The 19,985-nt window shown below is 49.5% G+C and overlaps 1 protein-coding gene across 2 annotated transcripts in view; it reads left to right on the top strand.

Moving 5' to 3' along the window:
* LOC144728673 (protein turtle homolog B-like) overlaps nt 1-19,475 on the top strand; it is a 183,443-nt gene extending 163,968 nt beyond the window's left edge. The window contains exons 19-26 of one of the 2 annotated variants that reach the window (XM_078608261.1): nt 84-253; nt 1,318-2,054; nt 2,988-3,449; nt 4,087-4,187; nt 4,559-4,618; nt 5,565-5,598; nt 6,147-6,215; nt 7,326-19,475. In XM_078608261.1, coding sequence (XP_078464387.1) covers nt 84-253; nt 1,318-2,054; nt 2,988-3,449; nt 4,087-4,187; nt 4,559-4,602 — 1,514 coding nt within the window. In that variant the 3' untranslated portion in view covers nt 4,603-4,618; nt 5,565-5,598; nt 6,147-6,215; nt 7,326-19,475. The remainder of the gene's footprint in view (nt 1-83; nt 254-1,317; nt 2,055-2,987; nt 3,450-4,086; nt 4,188-4,558; nt 4,619-5,564; nt 5,599-6,146; nt 6,216-7,325) is intronic. The other variant, XM_078608260.1, reaches the window with a different exon arrangement.
* Nucleotides 19,476-19,985: the final 510 nt, after the last annotated feature.

The following is a 19,985-nucleotide window of genomic DNA, read 5'->3' on the forward strand; positions in this document are numbered from 1 at the left end:
ATGACCACATTCACAAGGGGTCGCGGCGGCGATGGTTGTGTGCGATGGACGTGTGCCAACTGGCCACCGCGTGTGCCCGCCAGGACCGCCGCGCGGCTCGCAGTTTGGCCGGGAGGTAAGCGGCACGTCCAGCCGCTCGCCATACGCCCACCGCTCTGATGCCGGGAGGTCAAAGGGCATGGAAGCAAGGCACCCCAGGGGTCAAGGGGAGGACTCGAGGTTCCTCTATGGCATCGGAGCGCAAAGGCAGCCGGTACGCACCTCGCCCCCACCGCGCGGCTTCTCGTGTGCAGTCAAGCGCAGCTGGATGTGTATTCCAGTCTGCTCGGTCAGAGACAGACGACCTGTGTTGGAGTTTGAGTTGGGATTTGTCCAAAATCACCTGTGAATTGCTGCCCAGGCACTCACATACCTCTCCCAGGTGCATTCGGTTCGTGCCGTGTGATGTTCAGCACGATGTCCGATGTTTCGCTCCACATGCTAGGAGCTTCTTCAGGAACCGAATTATTACCTGAATTGTCCCTAAAGAAGCTCCCAGGACGTGGAGCGAAACGTCGGACATCGTGCCAAATGACACGTGGTATGAACTTAAAACACATCGGAGAGCTATGCAGGAATAATGAAGTGGAATCTGTTGATATGAGACACTCAATATTATTTGTATTCCCTGTAGATGTGCTGTGGAATTTGAATTCCTGTATAAAATTACTGTACGTGCCCACAATTAGCATCTTGATGTTACGAATCAAACCTGAATAATAATGATAAAATATACAAACGTTCACAGGAAATGTATACACTTTAGGTGTTTTTTTTTCTGGAAGGAAAGTTGTCCGAGAATAAAATATCTCAACGGTCACTGAATGGCAAACGAGATCGGGGTTATACTATTTCGGATTTATGAATTTGTCCAAAGATTTTTTGTTCTCTACCGGGAAAATCATTTGAGGTGGAACGTGTCATTAGCCAGGGTGTCCGGGGTAACAATCGACGTGTACATGGCGTGGACTTGGTGACGTGCACGCGATGACACACATGCACGCGGTGACGCGCATGTGGTGACACGCACGCACGTGGTGACATGCACGCACATGGTGACAAGCACGCATTTGGTGACAAGTACGCATTTGGTGACACGCACGCATTTGGTGACATGCACGCGCATGGTGACAAGCACGCATTTGGTGACAAGCACGCATTTGGTGACAAGCACGCATTTGGTGACATGCACGCACGTGGTGACATGCACGCACATGGTGACAAGCACGCATGTGGTGACGCGCACGCACGTGGTGACGTGCGCACTCGCTCGCGCAGGAGTCGGAGGTGATCGGCATGCTCGAGGGGCCGCTCCCCATGCCCATCCGTCAGCGCAGAGCGGCCCACGAGCCCGGCCATGGCCACGGCGGTGTGGGCAGGCCCAGCGAGGGCTTCGAGAGCGCCGTTCCCATCCTGCACGTGGAGAGCCGCCAGAGGTCCTTCTCTCCCGGCCAGTGGCGGAAGCTCGTGCTGTCCATCAGCAGCGCGGGCACCTCGCCCGACCTCTCCTGCTCGCACCAGGCACCCAGCTCGCTCCTCGTCTACCCGCGGTCTCCTACCCGCTCCCCGGCGGGATTCTCCGTCTCTCCGTCGCGCTCCGCGTTGGGATACTCGTCGTCCCTGTCGCGCGCCGCCGCCGGTTACCCCGCGTCACCCACCAGGGGGGCGGCTGCGGGCTACCCGGCGGGACCGCCTCGCTCACCCGCGGGCTACGCCGTGGCGTCGTCGCCGCCGCGCACGCCGGCGCCGCGCTCGCTAGCGCCGCGCCGCACCGCCACGGCGTACTCGGTGTCACCCCCCCAGTACTACAGCGTGTCGGGCTGGGAGGAGACGCGCAGCGGCGGCGGCACCTCGCCCAGCGGGGACATCAAGGCACGGCTCAACGTGCCACCCAACTATGAGGACCTGGTCCACCTGGAGCCACCGTCACCACGGCTCCAGCGCTCTCCCCGCAGCGGGCCGTCCTCCTCGGTCTCCTACTCGGGGACGCAGCCCGAGCTGCGCGCCGGCATCAGGTTGGTGTTGCGTATGCAGCCCCCCCCCCCCCCCCCGTGTCACACTGACAGACCCCCCCCCCCCCCCCCCCGCGTGTTGTCCCCGGCGGCTGTACCTGATTGCAAGCAGCTTCGATCGCCTTGAGCAATTCCTCTGACAAACCACATCCCCTCGTATATAGAGACACAAAGACATCCTTGTCTCATCCCACAGAGACACTGTAGGCGGAAGCAGTTAAGTTGCCCCCACTGATGCTGTGGTACATCAAACAGTGGATAGATCATGGGTGCTGCTGATGATAAATATTTTGTTATCCTGTTTGTTTTACATCACAGCAATAGTCCGTATAACAATACTTCTAAGTTCGTCTGTTCTTATGCCATATATTTTAACAAGCAGAGATAAGTCAACTTAACACGTTCGCAGCCAACATTATGATTCAAAATCGATTTTTGAGCGAGTCCATGTAATGATCTAGCCAAATTTGTGTTATGAAGACCCGAGGTCAGGGGGTGGAGGGTCCTAATGACACGGATTCTGCAAGATCATCAATTACAACCCAAAATATTAGCGATGAATCATCGAGGTAGGCTGCTACTGATAATCTATTTTTATTTTACCAGGTAAGGCCCACTAAGCTATATAGCTCTTACTTCAGAAGCGACCTGGACACAAATGATTGCTCGACGAAGTGGCTTATTGTGTGGAAATTTATAGCAGGCAAATACTCTGAACGTATGTTGATTCTAAATGTGGAGGGAAAAACCGGAGGATCTGGAGAATAATCCACACGAACACAGGGAGTGAGATAGAGACACGCACAGTCCTAATATACAGGTGCCAGGGTCGAGATCAAACCCACGACCCTCTGCATACCAGGCGAGGTAGTTAACATCTCACCACCATGGCGCTGATAGGGGCAGCAGCAGAACGTTGTCTCTTGGGCTCTGCAGGATGTCGACAGCCATGCCTCCCAGGGACATTCGGATGGGTCGGGAAGACATCCCGTCCGCGATCGCGGCTCTGGGCCCTTCGAGCGCGATGAGCCATGGTCCTCAGCCCTTCTCAGGGCCCGAGTACAGCGCCCCTCCCCCGTACCGCCCACCGCGGTTCCACCCGCCGGCCCTCGCACCCCGGTCGGAGCCGGGCGGTGCTGGCGCCGTTGCGGCAGCCGCCGGGAAGAGCAGGACAGAGCCGCGGGAATTCTCCGCCTCGCCCAAGGGGGACGTCCTGCCCGGCACGTCGACCAGCGAGGGTTCGGCCGGCGTGGGGTCCTCCTCGGTGGGCGCTTCGCCGCGCTCGACGCGGCGGCCCGAAGCACGGACGGCCTCGTCCACGAGGACGGAGGACAGCACGCCCGAGGAGGAGGACGAGGGGCTCAAGGAGGGGGCGTCGGCGTTTCGGAGGAAAAGCAGGTACTGTCCTCGCAGCGACAGTGAGGGTGACGGTGAGGGTGGCGCCGCTCCCCCTGCACGCCCGCGCTGTCCGAGAGCGCTCTCCCTCCATGCGACGGGCAACTCGCGTCTCGCACCTCGCCACGTTTGACAGCTGTCTCTGCGCTCAGCGGTGGCGAGATGTTAACTACCTCGCCCGGTATGCAGGAGGTAGTGGGTCCGATCTTGACCCTGATGCTTGTGTATTTGGAGTTTGCATGTCTCTCTCCCTGTGGTCACGTGGATTTTTCTCCGACTCCTCTGGTTTTTCCCTCCAGATTTAGTATCAACGTGCGTTTTAAGTACTTGGCTGTTATACATTTCGTTGAGCTATCATTTGTGATAGCCAGGTCACTAAAATAAAAAAAGTTTTAGGTAATAGTTAGCGCAATGTGAGCCGGTACCGGACCTGCAAGCGGGCATCAGTCTGCTAGTAGTGTGGGAGAGGGGGGAGCTTCGTGTAATCTCATTGGCACGAAATATTTTCCGAATGGTACAAATTTGGACCAGGACTCCAGCACGCAATTTGCCAGATTTATCTCGAATGACACCACGTGATCTTTAGCATCCACTGCGAAGGAGATGGTGCGTAGTATTTTTTGGTTAATGCGCGTTGCAGTAATAACCAGGGCGGCCGGCTGGATTCGAACCGAGGACCACGAGCCTCTGCAGTGAGCGGCGAACTGGTGTTGAGGATACCGCCGCTGCTGTGGCGTAACGGTGAGCGCATAGGACTGTGACGTAGAGGTCACCACTTTAATTCGATCTCCTGGTGCGGTGGGCAAGGCTTCATTAACCCCCCCCATCCCCCCGCCACCTCTGTCCACTCGGTGGCATAAACGGGTTACACCACAGCCAGCCGATCGGCAGCAGGTCGCGTGCGGCGGCGTAAAATATGAGCACTCCCCACCAACCTCTTCCAAGACGTCTGGCCGGCCGAAAGAGTAGGCCAATAATCCTCCACAAGGGGCTCCATTGGGCTCCTAGGGGAGGGCCCCTTTTCGCCAGCAGTCGCGAGAGCAGGCGCATGTGGAGCGGCCGGAGCGAGCCGGTGCTCCGTTGACCCCCTTCCCTCCCATGTCGTCACCCAGGTCGGAGGACCCCGGCGACGCTGGGGATGCCCCCGGGCAGTTGAAACCAGCAGCGCCAGGGTGATCACTTCTCATTGAAACATCTCCATGCAGTCACAACCATCATGCACCCTCTAACAGTATGACGTGAACCATAGCCACCACACTGCCAGGGACAACACACTCACTCACCTTCTCGCTCACCCCACTCACCACACTGCGAGTGACAACACACTCACTCACCCTTTGCTCACCTAACCACCCCACTCACCACACTGTCCGTGACAACACATTCACTCATCCTCTCGCTCGCCTAACCATCCCACTCCACTCACCACACTGCCAGTCACAATACACTCACTCACCCTCTCGCTCACCTACCCACCCAGCTCACTCACTACACTGCTGGCCCCAACACACTCACTCACCCTCTCACTCACCTAACCACCCCACTCACTCACCACACTGCCGGTGTGTTGGGTCTGGCTTCGTAACGTTATTTTATATTGACAACAATTATAACCCTCTTGTAAATAGCCTGCAGAAAGGGCGTTTATAATGTGAATCGCATTCAAATCTGGGAGTTTGTCAGCATTGTTTCAAGCAATCCTGAACTGCTGATTAGACAACGAATGTTGAAACTGGTCCGGAGTTTGCTTGTGTTGAACCAATGGCGCTGACGAGACGCACACCCAGAATGAATCCGTGCGGCCCATGGGGTCGCGCGAGCGTGGAGTGACAAGGACGGGAAGGAAGCGTTTATTATGTTCTTAATCTTCTGCATGGCGACGTTTGATGATGACGACGATGATAGTGGCTGCGTTGTGTTTGGTAACAGTTGAGTTGAGCTTGGTTTGAGTGTGCTGTGTGTTGTTTTTCTGCGAAAGACTATTTTTATTTAAAATAATATTTTGCTGTTGTCCTGTACAGCGTTGTGAGATGTACTTTTGCATGAACGACGCTGTATACATTTTAATTTTTACTATTATTAACGGTTGGTTCATTTGTTGTTCCTTCATGTTCGCAGGGGCGGCACGCCACGGAAATCCTCGTTAATTTAGGTGAGAAACATTTCCTTCAAGATTATTATTATAAACTTGAATTTTGGTTGAGAGCAGAAGTAATCATGATATATCTTTTTTTAAACCCCATGAACGTTACATTTTAAACGGAACTGATTAAATGTTGAACACTGTACGCTACTCCGAAACCTGTTGAATGTTTATATGCTTTCAAAGTGTGGCTGTTTAACGTGAGCGCCACTGCATCTGTCCGGTCAGCAGCATTACAAACGGGCCACGGCGTGGTTTGTTCAATGTCCTTCACTAATTTTCAGAGGGGGGGCCACGTTCGCCGATAAGACATCATCAGTGTGAGGGCCGCCACAAGTTTGAAACCGTTGGGGGTTTGACAGCAGCACGATGATGGTAGGGGGTGTTTTCACACGTTTTATTGGAGGGGGGTTGCACTTCAGGAGCCGCACTAAAAGCCACCAGGGGCCACCAGTGGCTCACGGGCCTTGCAATGAAGAACACTGGGTTAGTCGGCAGGTCGCGAGTGGTGGATTAAAGTGTGGGTTACTTCAATTTCTTCCAATACGTCTGGCCAGGGTGGAAGAGTAGTACCAAAACGCCCTCCAGATCAGTGCTTCTGAACCCTTCTGGACTCGCAAACCACGGTTAGTCCATCGCGCAGTAAAGGATCTGGTGTTTGTGGAAAGAAATGTATTTTGTGGAGTACGCCCCTCGGCATTGTGGGTCATCCAGTGGTCTGGGGACCACAGGCCAGGAACCGTGTAACCACCTGAGATCTCAAGAGACCAAGAGGAGTCTGGTTTGCTCGTGACTTGGGGTATTAGTCTGCCAGTAGGGTGGCGGGGGCGGTGATGGCTACCGCTGTGTGCGTGATCACAGTTGAGTCGTTTGCGGTGTAATTTTCGAATTTGTAAAATTTGTACCCCGACGCCGGCACACCATGGCCTTCTTTTGCGAATGACGTCAGGGAAACGTCAATGTTCGCTGTGAAGCAGATGGCGCGGAGTGTAATTCCAATTAATACTCCGGTTAATACACCAGCAGTATTAGACTAAACTAATTTTTTTTACTATTTTTTATTTTACCAGATAAGGCCCACTAAGCTATGTAGCTCTTTTTTCAGAAACGACCTGGCCACAAATGATAGCTCAACAAAGTGTATTTTCGTGTGGAAATTTATAGCAGCGAAATACTCTTAAACATGTGATGTTGATTCTAAATGTGAAGGGGAAAACCGGAGAACCCAAGGAAAAATCCACGCAACCACGGGGAGAGAGAGAGGACATGCAAACTCCAAATATACAGCAGGTGTCATGGTCGGGATCGAACCCACTACATCCTGTATGCTAGGCGGGGTAGTTAACATCTCACCAAAGTGGCACCCATGGTGGTGAGTTGTTAAGTATTAACCAGGGCAGCTGCTGGATTCGAAGTGTGAACCCCTGCAGCAAGCGGCAAACGCGTCCACAGCCCAATAATTACGTCTCGAGTACGTTCTGCCAGTGCTACCATCTGCAAGCTATTTCGGGGGCGGTTGTCTTTACCCAGAATGCCCTCTTACCAGCAAAATAATATCTGCTAAAGATATTTTGCTGGTGAATAAAACCTGGTTAACGTCAATGTTGTCGGTTTGGGTTGGGACTGCCGATTCGTGATCTGTGTTGTGTTACGATTACGCACGTATGTAACGAATGAACAATAATACTAATAACAGTCATCATAATAAGAATGGCCTTGTGTTTATTTTTCCATAGATCAGCGGATCTCCTGACACGATCCATCACAATCACCTGAGCTGCAAATGCCTGAGAAATTACTACCTCAGTACCAAGCACACGCTGCTTAGAGAGCGAGAGAGAGAGCGAGAGAGAGTGAGACAGATACATCTGTCATGACGACTGAAGGGAAATCTCCAAAACACACTCATACACAGAGATACAGCAGTAGCAGCAGCAGAGAAACAGGTGTGTGTGTGGCTCGCAGTAAGAGCTGAGGAACATTGACAAACGCGACAAATGTTGGCCAACTTTTATCAGCCTTAATTAATAACAACATAGCTCTATGAACTTGAACAAAAAGGCACATGACGACTACACCCGTGACAAACAGCAGGTAATGCCGTAGCGACGGTTGAAGCTCGGCGATCATCCACCGTCCTCGACGAAGGAAGAAACCCCCACGCTCTCGCCGGGGTTCTGGGAAGACGCTCGCTATGCACCGCCAATGTCGCTGCGCGCCTTGTCCCCCGGTGGGGGTGAGGGGCGGGGGGGCCCAGCTGGGCCCGGTTGGGCGGTGCGGTGCCCCCCCCGTTCAGTTTCGTCGGCGCTCAGCCGACTACTCCGTGGCAGCCATCTTGTTTCCCGATCGCCCTCCACCTCACGCACGTTCGCTCGCTCGAGTTCCACATGCTCCAAATTGACATACGGTTGTCGTGCGTACAGCGAATTTTATATCATATTGTGCGTTATTATTTAAAACAAAAGTGCTAATTATTTGACATAACCTGAAATATTTTTTTTTCAAAAAAAACTTACAGTGCTGAGTTTGGCTAATTACTAGTTAATGAACATCTAATTTATTTCTACTGACACTTCATGGTGTTTTGATCATTTGAATGGTTTTATGTGGTGTGTTTTGCAAATACTCTACACCTAAACCCAACGTAGGTCACGTCTGTTTACAAGACATTCAGTCAAGAGAGTTGGGAGAAATTTACAGATGTCATTATAATTTTTTTCAACTTCTCATCTTTCGCCACTTAAAAGAAAGTGACTTCCAGACGTCGCGAACGATTGGCGCGCTGCCGAAATAAGTAGGCTGAGAGGTCTTGATGAAATCGAGACATTAATGAAATATATAAATACAGCAGTATTCAAACGGTGCTCTTTATTTAATACAAGTTAGCCAAGTAGATATTGTAATTTTGTGTTTAAATTTTACGAATATAAAATGCATATTTATAAACAAAAAAATTACTTATTTGTAAATAGTACAGGATCTATGTCAACCGGGTGACGCCGCTTGCCCTGGTCGCTAACGCGGCACGCACTTAGTGTTGGCGGAATGGTGCGGAACTATCGCGACCCATTGGTTACCACTCGCCGTAACACCACATCCATTGCTAATGCTGACAGCTGTAGTATTAAAGAGGCTATTGCAACTGTGGCATTGCGCGCACATTCACACTCACCGGTGAGATGGCCTATGGTGCTGTAACTTTCACGTATAGAGTTTTGTAACTGACCTGGTGCTACCGCTGCATAAACGTTATGATACAACCCGCCCGGGAGGAAACATCTCTGGAATTCGTTCCGCACTGCGCGCGTGTGTTCGTGTAAAATACGGCGTGTCTTTTATGCCTTACGGAGAAAGTAGAAAAAAAACTGCCTGTTTATTCAACAACATTGATGGACATTACGAACGCCAAAAATTATTTTTGGGAAAAGCCGGCAGAATTTGAACGCGTGTAAAATCAAATACAGAGGATAACCACGTTCTTGGACAATATTTTAAAAGACGCTCCGGAAAGTAACACGGGGGCTGCCCGAAAATTGAGTCCGGTGTCAATACAGTTACATAGATCTGGTGACAGACAAAGATCCCCCACGTAGCCTTTCACATACTGTTGGGGCAAGTGCTGTTAGCGAGCACCTATGAAGGCAGACACGGCACACGTGGGGGTGGGTGACCAACGCCATGCCTTTGTTTCCCCAGTGATGATGTTTACACATCGCCCCAGATACTCATTTGAGGCCACGTAGACCTAGGGGAGGCCCAGGAGCGATATAAATATTCTCCACTGTTATTGGCCTTGAGTGGGAATTGAACTCGGGTTCATAGCGCAATGCGGTCACCACGATGCTCCGCATACGGATTTAAACTAATTTTAATATGCGTCGTCAATTACAACAATCAAAATCGCAAAAGCTGCGTACAAATATGAATTGTAACATTAACATTACGTTGCAAGTTTTAACAGATTTATCAGCACACCTGCGGTTCATGCCCTGCAAGTTATACCGAGGATATACCTGCTGACAATCACCTCCCTCACAATGACATGCCGTCACAGTCGTCATACTGAATACGATCCACGCTACATTTGATTTGTGTATTGACGTTCGCTTCTCTAAAAATACTCCTTTGTGAAAACGACTAGAGAGTTGTGCCGAGGAGATGTTTCTTCACCGTGACCCTCTCGGTGCCAGACAGAGACCCACACTGACATTCGGAGGCCGTCGAAATGCAAATCGTCTTCACGCGGCACCTTCAGCAGCGGCGTACGGCTCTCGGCGGTCGTCTTTTATTTATTTATTGTGAATACGATTTCATAGCCTGGGTGTGAACGGCACCGTTAGGGTTTTGTGGTGTTGTTTGTGTGCGCGGGGTTGTAAAATGTATGTCCATGGCCTTTGATATATTGGTGCAAGTAACAAATATGAAGCAATATTTAATTTGCCAAAATTTTGGATTGTAATTTTTTTTATCGTACAAAAAAAGAAAAACCATCCCTAATCGTCTTTCTTTTCCAACCAAATTTACACAGAACCCGAAGACGAAAAGATCGCGCTGAAACGGCAACCAAAGACAGTTGACGCTGCGAGTTGCAGTGGTAATCGCGATACAAGAACCAACGGGGATGATGGGAAAACGGTGGAGATTGCGGATCCCTGGAGTGAGTGCATCCTTCGAGCACGTAGCTCGCGTGAGCAGGACATTGCAGGGCTGCGCATTTTGCCGACCGTCGATCTGCACGCTGTTCTTGCAACCAGTGAATGGATATGAGAACTCTGAAGCGACCAGATCAAAATGTTTTCCGATCTCCACCTTTCTCTTATTCATTGAACCAAAGGACTGCAAAGAGATATATAAAATAAAGTTTATTTTTAGGCTCGTGTAAAACTGTGTAGCTGCTATCAAAAATGCTCAAATGATCACGTGTTAAAATCTTACATTTCATTGCGGTTTGGTTGGAAAAGGGCCAGATTCAATATTTTTTAAATCAGCGCACTGTAAATGTTCGGTATAAGGCCTTCATTAATTGACGTTTCAAGGCTGTGTTATTTTATTGTCAGCTGCAGAGATGAAGCCTCCTGCATTTTTCCTGCTGGTGCAAAAACCAAAATAGCTGTGCTGAATATTTTTGCAGGATGCTCATCGCGGAACGTTCTTACTCCCGGTATTTACTGCATCTGGCCGGATGGCTCGGTGGCAGAGTGAGCGGCTCGCAATAGGGAAGGTTGTGAGTTCAATTCATGATTGGGTGCTGACTGAGCCCATCATCTCTTTGGGGTCGATCAAATAAACACTTTATCCATAATAGAGGGTTTTTTTTGGTGAGATCGCGTAAATATAAATGTGTCGTTAAACCCTCCACCACCCGACAGCCAATTAGTTAAGGGTTTGTCACGTAAACTAAACATGTCAGTTCGTGATTAGTTCAGCACACCGGTGTGTTGGAGAGTAAACCCACAACATTTACAATTTGAGTACCGTGACGTTTTTCCGGTAATTAAAACCCGCCTCATCATGCGACAACCGCTTTGTGAGGAAGTCACCAGTGGTTGTCCTATGCATAGACTCGCCCCCGCCATAGGAACGTGTAGTTTCCATCACTGGCTCAGGGCTGTAGCCTGCAGATGAGTACTGCCTCAGTGCTCATTGTCGAATCCCTTTGACTCGTTTCTGATAAACATTCCTCAATCGGGCATACCAGGCCGCTGCCATGTCCATGGCTGACATTCTGAATTGTCAATTAACATTACCTAGAGTGACAACGGCGAGCCATGACAAGGGCACAAAGGAGACTTGCAGGATTACAAAACTAATTTTACAACCAACGGTAAAAAAAAATTGTAATAGAACATCTAAAGAATACAAAAATAGACAAAATTACAACTAAACTACTTTTTATTTTACCAGGTAAGGCCCACTGAGCTATGTAGCTCTTTTTTTACAGAAGCGATCTGGCCACAAATCATAGCCCAATGAAGTGGCTTGTTTCGTGTAAATATTTATAGTGGCAACCAAATACTGTCACTAATTTGACAATTACTTTGGCAACACAAACAACTATATAATCGTTGCTTTATTGCATTCAGACATTCATTCAGTCGCACAGGAGTTTTAAGTCACCAATTAAACTTAAATGGACCAATTCATGGATATATTTTGGCCAACATTCTGCCACTCGTTGGCAAAATTATGGTTATTTGACAGCAAGATGTACTCACTAGTGGGACTGTGTCCAGAACTGGCGAGGAGCTGTGAGCTCCTCACACAATCCAGTCCAGTTCAACCCAGGATGGATCAGAGGCAGCCACTTGATTGTTTCAAACCGGCTCAAGATGTCCCTTTAGAGGGGTCCATGTTTCGCAAGCGTAGAGAAGGGAGGGCACAACTGTGGCTGAGAAGACCAGGAACTTCGTGTGGAGCGATAGGCCAGGTAGCTTCCATACATCGTCACGCAGCCCAATTAAAATGTAATTCCACTCGACTGATTTGGAGTGAAACCTCCAAGACCAAACTGGAGCTGGTCATGACCACAGTGCCCAGTTGTGGGAACTCCTACACATTCGTCAAGAAAACCGTGGCTCTCAATTGGAGAAATATAAATGTACAAATAGATGATATTTCGGGAAATGGCCATTAATAAATAAATACGTTCGAACAACAATTTGTGTGCTTTTTACCACACGTTGCTTGGAGTCACTGCAGTAAAACATAAATAGGGGTGCACTTTTCATATTCCATTCTGGAAAGTTTGGACCACCTGCCTCCATGTTATTGTTCATGTTGCGTTATTATTTGGAGGGAATACAATTTGTATCCTTTTCACGGTACATTGACTTTCGTGCTAAATTTAGAAGAAAAAAAATGTTACTTTATTCCACGAACTCATCATCGTGGAATAAACACTCAATGATAGAGTTTGGCCAAACATCACCAACATAGGACCACAGAGTTTCGGTAATTGTTGGCACTGGCTGTGGCTGTCTTCCCGTTTCGCACGTTTCTGAATCTTTGCAAATTACATTACATAGCATTTATTATTTTTCATGGAAACATCACAGGTTTTTTTTTCATGATGGAAAGGAAACGCTTGAAGTTTTCCAGATTTTGTGGAGAGACGCATCGGCTACAATACGTCTGCGTATCGTTTCCGGGTACATAGAGACGCAAGAGAGCGACGCGCACACAAGAGTACATTACGGCGATGACAGTTTTATGCAGCGGCAGGGTTCACATTCTGAACAGGAACCTTGTTGGGATGCTGAGATTAATAACGCTGATCTGAACGTGAATATTACAATCGTGAAATTAACACAGCCTTGGAACGCCGGTACAATTTAAAACGCTATAGATGTTGCTTATGATTCGCTGTATTTTCTATTTGGAAAATTAACCCTTTTTGCGACGTTGAACTCGTGTTATATTGCTTTGTGCAACACTACACGTGGTCACACAGAAAAAGAAGAATCGTTAAGAAATATGAATCCCTGTATACAATCTTCAAGCTCTTGTTTTTATAGTTTGACCATAGACAATGCATTTTAATTACGTACTTATATATGGATGTTCAATATTATCTTTGTATTAGTATAAAGATCTTGCACTATGATATTCACATGAAGCTGACAACTTTACCGCTTGACACATGCGGCCTGCATGAACCCTTTCACCTGCAACTGGGGCACAGAGGAGACGCGGTTGAACCGTGGCCGGCAAGTTTTGCGCCCCCTCTCCTGCGGTGGCTAAATACATGGCAGCTATTATCCAGTGGGCCACGACGGAAGTTAAAGGGCGCAAACCCTGCCCGGTCAGGCGTTCGAACAGAACCGAGCGTTTGGAGTGTGCGGTTACGTCCAAGGAGTTCACGGAATGTCATGAACCTGCCAAGAATAGAGTACTTTTTTACGTTTGATCGCGTAAATATAAATGTGCCGTTAAACCCGCCGCAACCACTCGACGCAGTCAATTGGTTAAGGTTTGTCACGTGAACAGAACGTGCCAATTAGTTACTAGCTCAGCACACCAGTGTGTTGGAGAGTGAAGCCACAACATTTACATGTAGACTACCGTGACGTATTGCCGTCAATTACAACCAGCCTCATCAGGCGACAGCCGGTCTTACATCGAGGGGGTACACGTGATGTCGTTGCTTGTGAGCCAATCTGATGCGACTTATATTTACGCGATCTAGCGGCAAAACAAAAACCTCTTGTGGATAACATGTCGCAAAAGCCTATGACTACTACGTGTTAAACTAACCTGGCTGAGGTGAAAGGGTTGGCAAAAAATGTAAGATTGCTGCGAGGAAATGTTGCGAAGTGTTCGTGGAGTTGACGGCAACGTGTGTGGCGATACGTCCGCCGCAATCATTGCGGCTCCCCATCGCGCCACGTTGATTATGCAGCAGACCGACATTGTTGCCCGTGTATGGCATCAATGTGATAGCCTCGTTGCCTCTTTAAGAAACACATAATAAATAAATAAAATCTATTGCCTTTTTTGGTGCTCGTAAGTAGAAAAAGGCAGCTTGAAATTGTCCTTGCCTGCCATCTGCCTGCAGAGAGGTGGACATTTTGCAGTTTCCATATTCTCCAGATTATAAGACGCTCTGGAGAGCAAGAGGCACCCCAAACTCGTGCCCCTGTGTCAATGAAGTCGCACAAATCTAGCCGTCCACACACACAAACACACGCGCACTCACCAGATTATCAGACGCACGCCTTTGCTTTGGTGTACAGTGGAGGGAAAACTGCACCTTATGATCTGGAGAACACGGTGTTTTGGGGAAGGAATGCTCCACCTCTGATCGTACATCGAGTCACGAGAGCCAAGGTCTTGGGTGTGTGAGAAAGAGGACAGCCCAAGCGTCGTGCATCGTTGTGCCGGTGAACAACCTCTCCGCACATCTTACGATCGACGTCGCTGTGCTCTCGGGCTCGTGCACCCACCGTGTTTAAAGAGATAAACCGTTTTTAAAACATTTATTAATAAGAAAGCCTTCCCAGGCTTCCCCATGCCTACATGAATTTCCATTGTCTTCGGGAAAAATTACGCAAAGGAACGAACCAATAAAGAAGTTAACCGTGTGGGAAATCCCTTTTTAACAATATGCAGTTCTTTATACGATTGTTTATTAGAACACGTGCAGTGCTGTGTACAGTGGTTGAATCGTTACATTTTTACTCCCATATGGGAGAGCTTCCACTTGCTCTTGTTGCCGGGAAGAGCAAAAGAATGCCGTCCAGGAGCAAAGTGTGTGGATCAAGAGGAGAGGGGGCCGCGGGTTCAGAAGTAGGGCAGCAGAGTGGTAGTGCTGGACTCCCCGGACTTTGTGGTTTGGTGTCACCCAATCACACGGCGGCGCTGCTGCTGCGTGGCGAGGCCTGATGGCAGTGATGATGAATCCTCTCTCTCGAAGACAGCAATTCTTAACCTGGGGTGCACGCACACCCTGGGGTGCGACATGCCCTTTATGGGGGTGCGAGACATGGGCAGAACTTTATTAGAAGGTAAATAATTGAAAACACAAATTAATCACGGGCACGTGAGTTCCAACTACGTTGTTTAATCAAACCCTCTATATTAACATAAACCAAATTACAATTGACAACTAAAGGAGTGCAGGCCGCAGTAAAGGTTAAGAACCACTGCTCTAAGACAACCCTACCATCGCTGGGATTCTTTAAAACTGTTTCAAGGAAACGGGGGGGGAGGGGACAGCCGTGACGTAATGGTTCGTGCACCAAGACTCGCAACCCAGAGGTCGCCGGTTCGATCTCCTGGCCCGGTGGTTGAAACAACAACGGTGCAAGTTTCTTATATCACCCCCCCACCGCCGCCTCTGTCCACCCAGCAGTATAAATGGGTACACTACAGTGTGGTGGGGTAAAGTGTGCGGGCACTCCGACCTCTTGCAAAACATCTAGAGGGGCTCTCTATCGCGCCCTCTAGTGGAGAGCCTTCCACCAGCGGTGGCGCGAGCGAGTCACTGCAGCGCAGCGCCCGCATCTCCCTTTACCGAGTACAGGTAACCGCGGCCCCATTGTTGACCCACAACGGATTTATCTTGGGTAATTCCAAAGATGGCACACGGGGGGTCCAAACGAGAACTATATTGCTGCACTTTGACCCCTGGCGGTGGGAGGAGAGTGAGGGGGCGTGAGTCGTGTGCGCGCGTGTGTGCGAGCGACCTTCACTTTGGTGAACACCAAATCACGGATGGCTTGAGTGTCGGATGTTAAACAATGCATTTCATCGTTAATGTACAATTACTTGTGGGGGGGGGGGGGCTCTACTCAGTTATGTACAGTCTATTGTGATTACAACCAAACGCAATCACATTTGACGGCAGATAAATCCAGCTCTGGTGACGGTCTCCGCTCATTTGGTATTTTTTTTTAAGTTTGTCGTTTTAATTTGCTTTACAAAAACAATGTAGCTCTATTTTAATGTTGTTGTTGTTTTACAAACACCGTTAAGAAGCTGACGGGGCAGAGTCGCCATGCTCTCTGGCAGTTTCACTGCTCTTGGGTGGCAGCTCACTGGAAGATGTTGTTCCAGAGCGCGCTTTTGCAGACCGCACAGCCACCCGCAAGCACCGCGGGTCCGGTGACGAGAATGAGCGATTTGCAGCACTGATGCCTACTTTGGCGAGATGTTAACTACCTCGCCTGGTATGCAGCAGGTCGTGGGATCGATGCCGACCCTGAGTTTGCGTGTCTCTCTTGCCGTGGTCGCGTGGATTTTTCTTCAGATCCTCCAGTTTTTCCCTCCAAATTTAGAATCAACGTGCTGAGCTAGTAACTAATTTGGCTGCGATACATTTCCACGTCATGAGCCACTTCGTTTGCGCTTGCGTGTGTGATAGCCAGGTCGCTTCTGTAAAAGAACGACATAGCTCAATGGGCCTTACCTGGTAAAATAAAAAAATAGTTTCGTTTACTATTGAGGGCGATATTGGCACGTAAACGAAAGATTAATTGATTGAAAGGAGGTCTGGAATGTGACTGCAGGCACACCCGAGCAAACCGGAGATCGCATTTTGTACCCTTGCCAGGTTCACATTCAAATGAAGGCAGCAGCAGTAGCAGCAGAAGCTGCGGTGTGGTTTTCCCGCCTGGCTGGAACTTCATATTGCTGTCCACTCAGACGGACGCGAGAAGCAGACTGTGACGACGCGTGCGTTTGGGGGGCGTCATCGGTGCGGAACTGACCACCACTTTGTTACAGGGTGTGCCAGGCCATTCTGTAACTGTCACGGTGTGAAGGCGAGCCACAACGAGTTGCTTTGCCACTACAAGGAGCACATCACGGTCGTTTTCCCATCACGACGGTTGGTGGCACTGGCTTGACGCCATTTCACCTCCCATTAGCATGGTTGACTACGTACGGTGCGAAAGAAGTTCAGCATACAAGTTCAACATACATTGCCATCACAACATTCGGATAACAGATTTGACCCGAGAGTAGAAGTGAAAGTTGTGGGGGCGGGGGGCGGGGTTTGTTGAGTAAATCTCCTCCAATCAACGCTCCGGGCAGAGGGGGAGTCGATCCGTGGTCCGTCCGCCCGTCTCCGAGCGGCCCCGCGAGTGGGGCTCGCCGTGCTTGGGGAGACGGCGGCGGCACGCGGCCCCCTGTGCGGGGCTCACGCGTCGAGTGGCGAGCCCAGCAACGTCGCGAGGAGCTGGCGCTTGTGTTTACCGTACGTTGAACTTCTTTCGCACGCCGCACGTAGCTAACCGTGCTAATCGGAAGTGCAGGGGGGAGGGACAACCATCTAAACATGAACGCGCAGTTCTAATGAAATTATTTTTCAATAAAGATTTTCAAGTGCACACCTCCAGTGGCTTCCCAAAATCATAAGAAGAGCGTTCGAAAGCACACGATTCGGTGACCGTCTTTGTTCGATGACGATAGCCAAGAGCGGCTGCTGCTGCTGCGAGGGTGACCTGAGTCCGCGTGATGATGGTTCATGCTCCACTTCTCTCACCGAGCCCACGATGTGGCGGAGAATGAGAGAAAGCACGTAGCAGTGCGGATGCTCTACGTAACGGGAAACGAGTTTTGATCGCGTTCATACGTTAGGGGCCGTCCATAAATGACTTCACGCGATTTTGGACGATTTTTGACCCCCCCCCTCTCGTCACACGGCGTCACAAAAAGTCAGACCCCCCTCAAATATGACGTCACAAAGCTCTGCCCCCCCCAAAACCATATTTCCATTTTTAAAATAAACCATGCTTCAAATCGCTTTAAACCATTGTCATTGTAGTGCGTATTTAATGTGGCGCTACACTCTGATGCTGTAGGAGTGTTGTTATAACAATTCGATATTGATTTAAATTTGCGCATTTTCATGTGACGTCACATTTCTCACCCCCCCCCCCTCCTCGTCACACATCGTCACAAATGTCTGCCCCCCCCCCCCCCTAGGTGCGTGACGTCATTTATGGACGGCCCCTTATGGGTTAAAGATTATTATTTTAAGGCGCCAATTTGACCGAAACACATCACGTAGAATGGAACTTCGCTGCATTGTGACGTCACGGTGAGCGTGCGAAGGGGGCCGGGGTCGTGGGGAGCTGGGCATGGGGCATGACCCCCACTCCCCAGGCCGCTGCATCGGCAGGCGTAGCCGGTGGCCGTGAAGAGTTGCGCTGTGCTGCGGTGCGCTGGCCCTGTGGCGAACACCGTGGCGATCGCGCCTTTGGTGATGTGAGCTTCTATAATGGCGCGCAGTTCGCGGCATATTATACCATTGACCGTTTTAAGATGTGGAGCCATTTCCAGATTGCGGACCGAAAAGCAACCTCTAGAAATGTTGAGGTTATCAAGATGTCGGATGTGAACCAAAATTGCGTCTCTCTCCCGATGTTGTTGTCGCGCGATGTTTCGCTCCGCGTGCTGGCGAATCCTGTGGGAGCAGAAGCCCACAAACCCCAAAGCGCGATTGCATCAACTTCCACGCCCGCATTTCCGGAGGCGCGATTCTGAAAGACGCACAAGGCCACAACACAGCATTGTGGTCAATGTCACGGCTCACCTGCGACGTGAGTGGCAGAAACGCCGGTCTTCGAAACCCCACCCCCAATGTGGTAAAACCCCTGTGGATTGTCAGGTATGGCAAGGCGGGTGGGGGTGACTGGTTACAGGCCTTACAGCTGTCTTACAAACACAGCGAATATTGACAGCAGCTCGTTATGAGCTGGCGGGGCTGCCTCCCAAACGGCGTCTGCAGTTTGCGGCAACGTCACTAAACATCAACTTGGTAGCAGTCGACAACTGCCAGAGGGCATGGCGGGCCTTCACTTTCCTCTCAAGGGTAAACATCTACGAATTGGGGAGGCTTTGAATGAAACCGACTTCGTTACACTTCGCCCACCGTCGACCAAAGTACCCATGTGTACCGCAGAGTGGAGTAAAGTTCGTGTTTTAAGTTGAAAATCTATTTTGTAACGAATGTATGTCTATGGTGAAAATAAGAAAATCTAGCTGCTGAATTTAAATTATGTAAATTACAAAGAGCTATTTAAGATCAACCAGACGATACATTTATATGCAGAGTATTATATACAGTAAATTTCCATATTGAACAAAAAAAATATTTTAAAGCATCGAAGTTGAATATGATGTGCGGAGAGAGGCAAATGTATCGAATGAAACGGCTGCAATCACTATTTTGTCCAGGCGTGAGGAGTGCGTCGCATGCGCTGTAATCGTAGTGATGCTCTACGCATAGAACTGAGCTACGATTAGCACGGTTGGCTACGTACGGTGCAAAAGAAGCTGAACATATATACGAGGAATGACAGTGGGTACACAACTGGAAGTTGTAAGAAATGATTTATGATACCTGGTAAACAATAAATCATGATGTGAAGTCTGCATTACAACATGTGCATATGAGTCGGTGTGTGGTCATATCTGCACGTGAGTGTGCGTGTCTTCTGAAAAAGTCTGACTTCACTCAGCGTGTGGGCAAGAGAATGACGTTTTGATTTGGTGTGGAGACGCGAGCACTCGGGAACACAGACGAGTTCTGCAAAGTGCCAAAATGCCGATGCTGAAGTGGATGCTGGGAACAGCTCGAAGGGAAAGGAGGAGGAGCAGTGAAGAATTTGAGCGTTAGCAGAGGTTGCTCGTATTCTCGAGAAGGGAGGCAAGACTGAGATGATCTGGACATGTGTTGAGAAGACGTAAGAAAGCCTCAGACTCACACAGAGACCCATAGACTCACATAGAGACCCACACACTCAGACTCATAGACTCGCACAGAGACTCATAGACTCGCACAGCGACCCAAAGCTTTGCAAAGAGACCCACACACTTACACAGGGACTCAAACTCACAGAGACCCATCGACTCACAGGGACCCATAGACTCACATAGAGACCCAAACACTA

This window comes from Lampetra planeri, chromosome 29, assembly GCF_965212315.1.
Source record: "Lampetra planeri chromosome 29, kcLamPlan1.2.h2, whole genome shotgun sequence".
Taxonomy (NCBI): Eukaryota; Metazoa; Chordata; class Hyperoartia; order Petromyzontiformes; family Petromyzontidae; genus Lampetra; species Lampetra planeri.